The sequence below is a fragment of the Pempheris klunzingeri genome, chromosome 14 (assembly GCF_042242105.1).
Source record: "Pempheris klunzingeri isolate RE-2024b chromosome 14, fPemKlu1.hap1, whole genome shotgun sequence".
NCBI classification, from domain to species: Eukaryota; Metazoa; Chordata; class Actinopteri; order Acropomatiformes; family Pempheridae; genus Pempheris; species Pempheris klunzingeri.
This window is the reverse complement of record NC_092025.1, coordinates 9,858,475-9,870,387: the sequence shown is the minus strand read 5'-3', so window position 1 is coordinate 9,870,387 and position 11,913 is coordinate 9,858,475. Positions and strand designations below refer to the sequence as shown.

General features: G+C 42.9%; 2 protein-coding genes across 2 annotated transcripts in view; both read left to right on the top strand.

Moving 5' to 3' along the window:
* Window positions 1-11,913, top strand: part of gltpd2b (glycolipid transfer protein domain containing 2b) — a 139,068-nt gene that overhangs the window by 56,341 nt on the left and 70,814 nt on the right. The window lies entirely within an intron of this gene.
* gnb2 (guanine nucleotide binding protein (G protein), beta polypeptide 2) lies at window positions 1,109-9,964 on the top strand. Its single transcript, XM_070843088.1, has 10 exons — window positions 1,109-1,145; window positions 2,959-3,038; window positions 3,134-3,172; window positions 3,458-3,564; window positions 4,988-5,051; window positions 5,330-5,492; window positions 6,517-6,583; window positions 6,673-6,874; window positions 7,790-8,006; window positions 8,571-9,964. Exons 2-10 carry the CDS (start codon window positions 2,982-2,984, stop codon window positions 8,675-8,677), a joined length of 1,023 nt encoding a protein of 340 aa, XP_070699189.1. The 5' UTR covers window positions 1,109-1,145; window positions 2,959-2,981; the 3' UTR covers window positions 8,678-9,964.

The following is an 11,913-nucleotide window of genomic DNA, read 5'->3' as shown; positions in this document are numbered from 1 at the left end:
ATCCAGCCATCAGTTCAACTCCACATGCTCTTATTTCTTATGTCTGTGTTTGCATTTGACCTGCAGCACCCCCCCCCCCTCCATCCAAAGTGAGGAGATCATAAAACGATCAGGAACATTTAATGTGCAAAGAGCGACCTAAAGGATCGAAACCCAGATCAGACTGATGCAGCACGTTCGGTGTGAGATCTCAGACCTGCAGAGTGGTCTGACCAGAGGGGGGGTCATGGGATTAACTAGTATTTGAGAGATGGGTGTGGTTGAAACATGCTTCACGCCCGGATTTGAGGATCCTTCTGCAAGCGCCCACCGCGTGATCAGGCGGCCTGTTTCTAAATAATGATGATATTCAGGAGAGAGGAAAAAAAAAAAAAAGAGGAACCGTGTGGATGAGTGACCGAGAGGGCCGCCTCTAGTCACACAGGAAGAATCCACACAGCGGATCTACTGCTGGCTTGATTTCTTGCAGCCAGACGCTTGATTTTCTTAAAATCTCATTATTTTCAGAATGAGGCACTTTGCAGATCTCCCTCAGTAAATCAGCGGAGGCTCGGGGGCTGCTGTCCTGATGAAGTGTCGGCAGAGGGAGGAGGAAACCAGAGAGAGAGAGAGAGAGAGAGAGAGACAGAGGAAGGAAACGAGGATAACGTCACGAGAAGCAGAGCCGGAGTAAAACGGACTGAATAGTGTCTAATGGACAGTCCTTGATGCGGGCCGGGGGACCGATCTGCGGCCAGTTGTGTTTGTTTACGTCGTGCTGGACAAAAGATGTTTTTGTGAACTTGCTTGGGCGTGAAAGCGTTTCGGAGAGGAAACCTTGCAGCAGCAGCAGCAGCAGATTTGATCTTTTTTCAGGAGCTCCACTAAAGCAGAGAAATGGAAATGTGTGGAGCCCTCCTCCGTGTGCCTGTTTGCTGAAGGATTTGGAAAGAGCCTAATCGTGACACACGGAGCTTTGAGTGGATCTCCTCTCTGCATGAGTGGAAAAGACATATAGCTCAATCCTCCGCCGGATTTTTTTTTTCTTCTTCTTCTTCTTCTTCTTTTTAACACGGGGGGGGGGACGTTGCTTTCTGTTTGGCTTTTATTTTTTTGTACGGCAGGGGGGGAAAAAAAAGCAGCAAAATCATCGGGAGAATTAACAGGTAGCCGCCCATTATCAAACGCAGTGACAGCCGCTGAGAGGCCAGCCTATTGAGTGTAAGATGGCTGGGTGATGGGGGGCCTATTCATGGCATCATTTCGACTAAATTAATTTAGCTACATCCGCATTCTGGGAGCTCGGCATCTGAAACAAGATGTGGTCAAGGCCTTCATCAGCCACTGTGAGCGGATCAATACATGATGTAGGCTGCATTCACGGGGCTGTCTTCCTATTCGAACACACTAGGAAGCTCTAAACGCTGCAGCCAGTGAAATAAAATCCGGATGTATTACATTGAATCCGGCTTGTTGCTCGCTTCTTTTTTCTTTTTTTTTTTTTTTTTTTGTCTTTACTGCGGCTTTTACGCGAGTGCGGAGCTCTCAGTCCAGGCCTGCGTGTGTTAACCTGGGAGTGAGCAGAGCCACAGTTTCTCTGGCATTAACATTTCCTCTGTCAAACACGCAGTGGTTGGAGGCTCTGCACTCTCTCCTCCAGCTGCAGATGTAGCCGTGCCATGTTGGTGGAGCTGCACATCAGATGTGCAATCCAGAGGGGTGGGGCCACTCACACTTTGCATCATGTTCTTTGAATTTCTGCCTCCTTGTGTTATAAAACATGCTCTCAAAGTCCCTTGTGAGAACATGATTTATTCTGCTTAACTTGAACCTCCCTCATCAGCATCATGGTGGAGGAGGCAGCCTCCTGCCTGCGACCAGGCCGTGCATGTGTGCAGGTGGAGTCTGCTGGATGTGTGTCTTTCTCACAGTCTTCTCCTCCCCGTCCACTGGCGTGACTTCAGCACAAATCTGCTCGCCCTCCACTCCACAGCGCAACACAGGCAACGAAAACACACATCCGAGCATCTGGCTGGACCCATCCAGGCCTGATCTCTGATGCATCACCCCCCCTCAGCTTTTCTCCTCCTCATTGGCTAAATGAGCAGCTGTGCCAGGAGACTGAGACCCATGATGCACCCCTTTTGGCTTCCATTAGTGCCGTGTGATCCATCTGGTCGCAGGTCCCTCCAGGGAACAGTGACCTACTGTAGCTAATTGCTCTTCCTTTGCAGTGTGTTCTGCATGCACGTTTGCTGTGGAGTGTTATCGCGGTTTTGAACTGCTTCACAAATGCAAATAGCAGCTCCCTGTTTGGGAAGCTGTTTGAATGTGCAACTGTGCTCCTCTCAAGAACAGGAAACGCTGCTTCCTACTGAAAGCACGATGTGATGTACAGTGTGTGTGACCCCAGTTGGCCCATAGCTTAAGGATACACCTCCTATCAGTCTTGGATACGTTTACTGATTCATTTTTAGGAACTGCAGCGCCTAAGATGACAGGAGAGCCAGAACGACGGCTGCCTAGCATTAGCACAAGTTTAGACTCGATGCACAACCTGTAAGTGCAAAGTGTAACAAGTTCCCTCGGCTTTAAAGGGAGTGTTCGCTCAGTATCTGCTGCCTGGTAGCGTTGCGGGCTGCTCGATAGCAGCTTAGTCATTACAGATTATTCTCCTCAGTTAAACCAGGCATGGTTGCACAGCCATAAACAGATTACAAGGTTTTTTTGTCACTGTGTGGGTTCAGTAAACCTTAGAGATTAAAATGTGTGTTTTTATTTTATTATTTATGTCACAAATCTGGGTCCAAACAGTATTTTAAGCAAATTATTTTACTTAATTGATTAATTTTTGATGAGTGGGTTTCTGGATTACTGGATTATGAGAGCATGAACGTACGCTAATCCCAGTGGGCCTCACTAATATACATTGGAAGTCATTTTTATTCATTTTGAGATTATACTTTACTGTCTGAACAGGTGACGGCTCGGACAAATCCAAAATGAGTGAGCTGGAGCAGCTTCGTCAGGAGGCAGAGCAGCTTAGGAACCAGATAAGAGTAAGTGACATATTTTTGTGGTTCAAGTTTCATCTGTAGCGTAATAATGCTGATATATTTACCTGCTGTGTGATGTCTTTTATTTTGTCCACCAGGATGCCAGGAAAGCATGTGGAGATTCAACCCTGACACAGGTCAGTGCCACTAAATGATTTCTGGTTTACACAGAAAAAACAAAGCAGCAACTTGAAATCTTATAGACTTAGATCTAATCATTTCTAAATAATTGTTTACACATAAATTAATTCCTATCAAATTTGACGTGAAGTTTTATCTGCCTCCGGTGTCTGACAGCTGCCATATTGTTACAATCTCAAGAAATTTAACTGCAGTCTGTTTCCATCACACACACATTTATGAATCAAAGGGTGAATTTCATTAGGTCGAGTTCTTTGATGAACCTCTCCTCACTAACCTAGATAACTGCCGGTCTGGATCCTGTGGGGAGGATTCAGATGCGGACAAGACGCACCCTGAGGGGCCACCTCGCTAAGATCTACGCCATGCACTGGGGTTCAGACTCAAGGTGAGTCTACACTGCACTTCACTGTACTGGATCAGTGCACCACTAATATTGTGATTTCCCAGGAAGTGGCTCAGTAGAAATGAACATCTTTAACTGGTCAACTAAATCATTTGGCTTCATACATGGGTAATGTATCACATAGAGTAACTGGAGCGTACCAGCTCCTTTCTAGTCTCAAAACACTTTAGCACTACAATTCACATTCACCCATTCATACACTGACGGCAGGTCACCAATATTCCCTCAGGAAAGTAATCATTCACACACACACACACACACACACACACACACACACAATAAAGCACAGCTTTAGGAGAAGTTTGGGGTCCAGACACTTCAACATGTGGGCCACAGGAGCCGAACCGCTCATCTTCGCATTGGTGGATGATCCCATCTCCCCCAAATGAACACGAACACTGACACATCTACGCACACTGATCCAAATAAACAAACGTATAACGAATTTGTGAAAAAATCTGATGAAACTGGGGCAGGCTACTGAACCGTCCTGAAAAGTGTTAGCCTAAACTAGCCTGGGTCTATTTACAGAGTGCAGTCAGCAGCTGTTTTCAATTCTTAATATAACTTTTTACGGTCTGAAAATAGATCATCCTCCAAACCAACAACATCAAATGGAATGATCCAAACATTTTGTTGGTTGTTTGTTGGTCAGCCTCAGATGTTTACGGCGTCCAGAGGATGATCCTAATTACTTTACTGATTTCCTGACTTTTCACTCAGCAGGTCAGAAGTCAACTTCGCCCACTACCTTATCTCCAGATACTTAATAAACTAATCACATTCCCATCATCCTCAGCTATGTCTATAGTTCTAATTAGCAAATGTTAGCACGCTAACACGCTAAACTAAGATGATGAACATGGCAAACATTACACCTGCTTCACATCAGCATCAGAGCAATGCAATGTCTGTTGGGATGCTGATGTTAGCATTTCACTCAAAGCACAGCTGTGTTTAAGTCTCACAAATGTCTCTGCGTATGTCACACTAAAAGTGTCTCTTTTAAAATCAGTTTGGGGCACACCATGCTGACAGGAGTTTTAGGTTCTGAATTCAAATAGCATGAAAGTCTTCCATTTTTAAGATTTTGCCTGTTTTACTGGCAACGCTAGACCAGTCATTGTGAAAGTCTGAGACAAATGAAAGAGAAAATGAACAGAACTCGGACTGATCCATCGGACTGATCCATCGGACTGATCCATTGGCCTCATCGACTGCTGGACTCTTTATTAGATTGTTTGTGCGCTTACACTTCTTGTTTATTTCAGTGAACTTTGTAAAGCACTATGAGACACTCTGTTGTGATATTGGGCTATACAAAATAAACTGAATTGAATTGAATTGAATTGAATTGAACAGAGGAGTTTCCACCGAGAGAATGTTTGAATGTTTGTCTCCACAGGCTTCTGGTTAGTGCCTCTCAAGATGGAAAACTGATCGTGTGGGACAGCTACACCACCAACAAGGTGAAGTCAGCTAAATCATTCCTCTCATTAGGTCATCAGCTGGACAAATAGTCACACTTGGCCTCAGTCTGAACTGGAAGTGAAAGTGGAGGAAAGTCTTTCTCTTGTAGGAGTGCGGTTGACTCACAACAGCTTCCTGTGATTTATTGTAACATTTCCAGAGGCATTAGCAGTTAGGACTAACCCACTTTTATGCTCTTATCAATTTTATCTATTTGGTTTTCCTTCTACTACAACAGTTAAATATTTGTTGCTTTCAAATACCTTTCCCTTCGTAGATACATGCCATCCCCCTGCGCTCCTCCTGGGTGATGACCTGCGCGTACGCCCCCTCTGGGAACTACGTGGCCTGCGGGGGCCTCGACAACATCTGCTCCATCTACTGCTTGAAGACTCGCGAGGGCAACGTCAGGGTCAGCAGGGAGCTACCTGGCCATACAGGTGAGAGAACACGCCGCTTCAGTGTGCGCGTGGCTCTTCTTGTGACGAGACGTTTCAGGCGAACACAGCGTGGTGGGAAAGCTGCACTCCCAAAGCCCTAAACAACGAAGATTTCATTGACATGGTTAATTAATCGCAGGGCAATACAGTCTTAATGAGCTGAGACATCAACTCCTGCCTGTGAGACACTGTAGACACGGTGGACGCTGTGCTGCTGTGTGCGTTAGACGTAACACCATTTCTTTCTTTTTGCTTTTATTTTGGCGGTACCTTGACATGAATTAGCAGATCATATGTTTGATTCTACAGATTTCTGTCCAACAGTCCTTTCAAATTTCATTTGAAATCCATGAAATTGCACAAACCTGACGTTTTTCCTCATACATTTTCATATATGTCAAATACACCACATTTACAGTCTACTACAGACACTGATGATGCTAAATAATAAAGTAGGCTACTACAACTTAATATCAGGATGTCTCTGATGCAACAGGATCATTTTCAGTGGATAGAGGCAGACATGCTCACTTTAACAGTATCAGTTTGATTTTCTTTATAAAATCCCCCTAAAACAGCATCCTCTCAGCTGGTAAAGTCCAGATAAAAGAAGTTCTGAGTTGATAAATTCACTTTCAATTATTATCATTAGTGCACCACAATAAGCTTTATGAGCTGCAAGAGCTTTTTTTTTTTGCCTGCCTGTATTGGTGCTTGTCTCTATTTCTATTATACTATATTCTCTATCTGGGTCATAAAAGTCATTTAATCAATCATTTAATCAATAACACTATATAATGCAGGGAATTCACATGTTCTATCCTTGCCCTGATGTTTTGTATATCTAGCATCCTGTTACAATGATATCCGTATTTTATGCTTATTGTATTACAGTAGACACTCATTATGCCACTCCACTATCACCTACTCTACAAAGGCATCTAAATGTGCGTTTGTACATCAGATTTAATAGGCAGGTTTCATTCGGTGCCACAACAAACGGCTGTACTTTCTGCTCTCTCAGGTTACCTGTCATGTTGCCGTTTCATTGATGACAATCAAATCATCACAAGTTCAGGAGACACCACATGGTGAGCCGCAGAGACCAAAACACACACGTGCAAGTGCAAACATGTTTTCCTGAGCTGATCTGTGTCTAACTCTGCGCCCTCTGCCCCAGTGCACTGTGGGACATTGAGACGAGTCAGCAGACCACAGTTTTCTCGGGCCACAGCGGCGACGTCATGAGTCTGTCCCTGTCGCCCGACCTCCGCACCTTTGTGTCAGGAGCCTGCGACGCCTCGGTCAAACTGTGGGACATCAGGGACAGCATGTGCCGGCAGACCTTCACAGGCCACGAGTCGGACATCAACGCCATCTGTGTGAGTGTGCTCGGGGCGCCAGTGGCCTTGTAACCAAACTAGAAGTTGTCATGTCCGTGTCTTTATTTATGCAGTTTTTGTATCTGGGATCACAGACAGTTTAAAAGGGTACATGAAGATTTTTAACAATTCCTTATTCAATGTGTTGCTCATGAGTCCCTAAACCTTATGGAAGTACTACACTGCTGTATTTATCAGTAATTCTGAATGAATGTACAGTAAAAGCACTGTTGCTTTAATCAACAGCTTTTCACTACAAAACTAAGTCTACAGATGAATAAAAGGTCATTTGCTTCTATCTGCACGAATATCAAAGTATGCAACATACATTTATGGAAATGCTAAACATAGCTAAGCATTTTATTAATGATTTTTTCAAAGATAAATCTGAATGTAAACTCCAAATAGAAAATGTAATGAGCTGCCTATTAACAGATATATCTATCAGAAATTAAAACTCTAAATAACTGGCATTGTTATCAGCCCCACAGTGGGCTAAAGTGGCAGTCTACCCCCCCGTGTGTACCGTCTGATACATTTTCAACAGAGCAGCTCCAGGATTTGTCTCGATGACGACACGCTGTCTTGTCTCCAGCTTTGGGAGGGATTTAAACTGCGAGCACGCTGGAGGATTAACAAGATTATCAATTAACGCCATATCTGAACATCCTGCATCAGTCCAGACTCCAACTGTGGCAAAATCTCCGTTTGGAGCGTGGACTGATGCACCACACAGGTTATCTGGTGGGACAGATTCAGTATTATAACATGGGGATCATCTCTCAGACACTAGTATCCTATTCAGAATCACTTACCTGGTATGTTTTTGTATCCGTTTAAAGCCTCTTATTAAGTGCTGATATCTTGATATAGCTGTATTTTTCAGAGTCATCCTCTTCCTGTGCTCCTCTACAGTTCTTTCCCAACGGCAGCGCCTTCGCCACAGGCTCTGACGACGCCACCTGCAGGCTGTTTGATCTGCGTGCAGACCAGGAGCTCAGCCTCTACTGCCATGACAACATCATCTGTGGCATCACCTCGGTGGCTTTCTCACGCTCCGGCCGCTTGCTGCTGGCTGGTTACGATGACTTTAACTGCAACATCTGGGACGCCATGAAGGGAGACAGAGCAGGTGGGTGCCACGGGAAACAGCTGTGTACTGGTGTGATGTCAAAGAGGATTATATTCATTATGGAGCTACTTTTTTTAACACAACAGAGGTCCTTTGTCGAGTAGACGTTCAGCTCCAGTATTTCACTCGAAAAACCAAGAGCATTTGGAACAAAATGAGTGCCTCAAGTTTTTGTTTTTACTGAAACTCACAATAATCATGAGTGTGTTTCCACTGTTTTACGACCAAATCTGTCCCATGGAATGCACTCAAATTGTGATTTATAATTGGAAATTGAGAGTTGTAGCAAAATACAACATAAAATCATGACTATTTCATCATGATTTATCTGGGGGGAGGATAGAGCCCCATGCCAGACTTACCAGTGAATTCACACATTTCGAGCCTTATTTTGTTTAAAAAAATGTCTTTGGTCAAACAGCTCACCCTGTGTTGCAAGTTAAAGCAGTTAAACAGTAGGTCGCTGTGTTCTGTGTGGTTTTTTAAAAAGTTTCAGCGCAGCCTGAAGAGCAAAACATTTTACAGTAACAAGTCCTCTTTTGTTCCTCTCCGTCCCTCCTGCAGGAGTCCTGGCCGGCCATGACAATCGTGTGAGCTGTCTGGGTGTGACGGATGACGGCATGGCGGTGAGCACCGGGTCCTGGGACAGCTTCCTTAAGATCTGGAACTGAGCCATGCACATAAACAGCAAACACACACACACACACACACAGACACAGACACACACACACACACACACACACACACACACACACAGACACACACACACACATCCAACAGACAGACAGACAGACACTGCTCCCATCTTGGACATGGTTTGCACCCTGTATTCACTGTATGTAAGATTCAACAGACAAACTGCAACATTGTACTGTACATAATATATATGACTTAGGTATGAGTTTACACCTACACATACACACACGCACACACACACACACACACACACACACACACACACACACAGTATGCAGGACAAGATGACACCAATCCTGAACAACTGCGCACACTACCTACAGCTGATTTAAGTGCACAGCAACAAGGCAACAGTACCCCCACCCCACCCCCCCCACATCCCCAAATCCCCACACAACAAACACACACACACACACACACACACACACACACACACACACACACACACACACACACACACACACACACACACATAATCTGTAAAATGTAAAAATGTGACCAAATACAGTTGGATCTTCAGCTGCTCAAATAAAAACACAAACGCCACTATTACCTGAAGCCTTTTAACACGTCTAACACACTTCTCACGCGCACACACACACACACACACACACACACACACACACACACACACTTTTTCCTGAGAGACACTGCTCCTCGAGTAAAACAGGGGAGAAGATGTTATTGGACAATTCTGTCTTTGTTTACAATGAAGTCCCAAATGCACTTCAGACAAATTTTTCTGTACTATTTTTGTCTCTGTACCACACGTATCTCAGCGATGCTAATGTGAAGGAAGAACAGTCGTGGAAGAGAATCATGTGAGTCCATTAGTGCTGAAAAACAAATAACAGACGGGATGGGCCGCTGATCGACAAAGAGTCCAAGGAACATGTCAACTCTTATTTTCATCTGGCTGAAAACATCATGTAGTCACTGTTTTTATAGATACGTACCCCCACATACAGTACAGTACATCTGCTCTTAAGTTTATGTTTTATTCATTTTTTTTACACTTATTTTATTCATGTTCTCCCTGTGTGCCTCAGATACACTTTAAGCATTATTAATAGAGAATATTGATAAAGTTAAATTAACAAAAACGTAACAGATCTGAGATTCTGAAGGTGGGTGAAAAATAAAAGCATTATAAGACACATCTTAATAAAGCAGGAGCCAGTATTCATACTTTGACTTTGTCAATGTGTTATCTGGAATTTACGATGGTATAATTGTACATAATATTAATAAATACTAGCCTCTCCTGCCAGTTATTGTGGTTTCTTTTTTGCAGCACTGTTTCAGAGAGAACGGGACATTTTATGAATACACTTGGAGAGTGATTAATGAAGCATTGGTGCTGTTTAACCTGAATTAATAACATGCCTGTCCTGGTACGGACTGGCAACACATACATTGACCTATGCTGTGAAATTACCAACGGTACATTGGGACTGGGACTGGGTACATTTTACTATAAATTCTAGTCTGTGATTTTTCAATCCAATATCATTGAAAAGACCTACCATTACCATTACCTACCATTTAGACCTACCATTAGCATAACATGAAATTTAGCATTAGAAAAAAAAGCTGAAGTTTGGAAGAGTATGAAGAAAGTTAATTTAGTGATCAGATCATATCTTTTAAAACCAGCATAATAACCACAACAAAATGCCACATTTAAAGTTGGAAATATACCAGCAGAGCACAGTAGTTGTAGTTCTCCACAACAAAGAAAGTAACCTCTTCAATCAGAAGGGTTTGGAAACCTGTGAAATATTAACTGGAATGAATCTATGAACCAGCAGTAGAGAGTTTCTGCATTTCTCTCATCTGTGTTTAGGTCACAGCAGTGTTTCTAATACCCTTATTTATCACTCCGTGTTAATAATTCAGGTAAGAGTAGTTCACTTTATCCATATCTGCTGATTTTAATTCAAACTGAAGTGTTTCAGGAAGATAAAAGATGATGTTATTTAGCAGGAGTGTTTTTGCCTTCAGCCACCAGGTGGTGCTACAGCTCATTCAGCATCTCACGTTCACGAAATTAGGATGAAAATACTCTTTGAGACAAGTCTTTTATCAGTTCCATGTGCAGTGAAAACTGTGACTTGGCTTGAAACACAGTGAAGAAGTCCCTTGAATATATCAATGTATATATATATGTATGAAACACAAGCCTGATGACAGAGACTACAGGTCCAAGTGATTTTAGCACCATCATGTGGTTAAAACACTAGCACACAGTTCACATGTTAAACCCTACTGTTGTAAGGCTCTGCACACCATTCTGCCTCATCAGGCCTCCTCTCAGGACTGGGTGGACGTGGCTAAGATGGGACAAACTTTATCATTATGACAGAGAACCAGTAAATACCTCCGACTGTGTATGCAGAATTTTAGAGAGTAAAGATAAGCCACCCCAAAAAAATTTTTCAAAGTAAAATATTTCAAAGACATGTAGTCCATTTAGATATGCTGAACAATGGACAATTTCAAAATACAAAAGAAAAGAAGAAAGACTAATGCAGACTGATATGAGATCAAGGTATTTTATTTTTCAAACAATTCTGTATTAAGACATGAATTCATTCAACACAATCTTTTGAAAGTTTTAAGTTTATCACTCTATGAAATACAATCTGGAGTTAACCTCTCACAAGGAACACAGACGCGCGCACACACACTAAAACATTGCAAAGGTGTTTACCGTCTTAAAAAAAAAAAAAAAAAGAAGTTATTGAAAAAGAATAGATATTGTAGTTCTGTCCGAAGATCCACGCCGTTTAAGAGCTCCCCAAGTTTGATCTGCCTCACTCCCAGCTACAGCTGCTAATCCATTCATACGCTGCTGATTAGAAATGAGAGGGGAGTGCCTCGTCAGAATGTGATCTATCATCAGTTTATCGATACTTACAGGTGATAAAGGCAGTTTCTGGGATTTCATTACAGCAAAACAAGAACAAACATCCTGGTGATTGTGTTAAACTGACAGAGAGAAGTAGTTATTAATTGTGATTACAAAACAAAATTAAAAGTATAGAACGATTTCTGAAACAAGCGACACACAAACCAGCCTACATTCAGTCTGCCAAAGGCCACTGAAGAATCACTTCCTGCACGCTGCGCTGAGATGGACAGCCACCGTTTTGATTCGTCCATATGCTTGTATTGCTTATTAGAAAAGAAACGTCATCACCCAACAGGA

What these genes read in the sequence shown, in the direction of transcription:
- gnb2 (XM_070843088.1), top strand. Translation starts at nt 2,982, where the DNA reads ATGAGTGAGCTGGAGCAGCTTCGTCAGGAGGCAGAGCAGCTTAGGAAC. An exon ending in CACTGGGGTTCAGACTCAAG is followed by an intron (nt 3,565 to 4,987) that starts GTGAGTCTACAC and finishes TTGTCTCCACAG; the next exon opens with GCTTCTGGTTAGTGCCTCTC. An exon ending in AGTTCAGGAGACACCACATG is followed by an intron (nt 6,584 to 6,672) that starts GTGAGCCGCAGA and finishes CCTCTGCCCCAG; the next exon opens with TGCACTGTGGGACATTGAGA.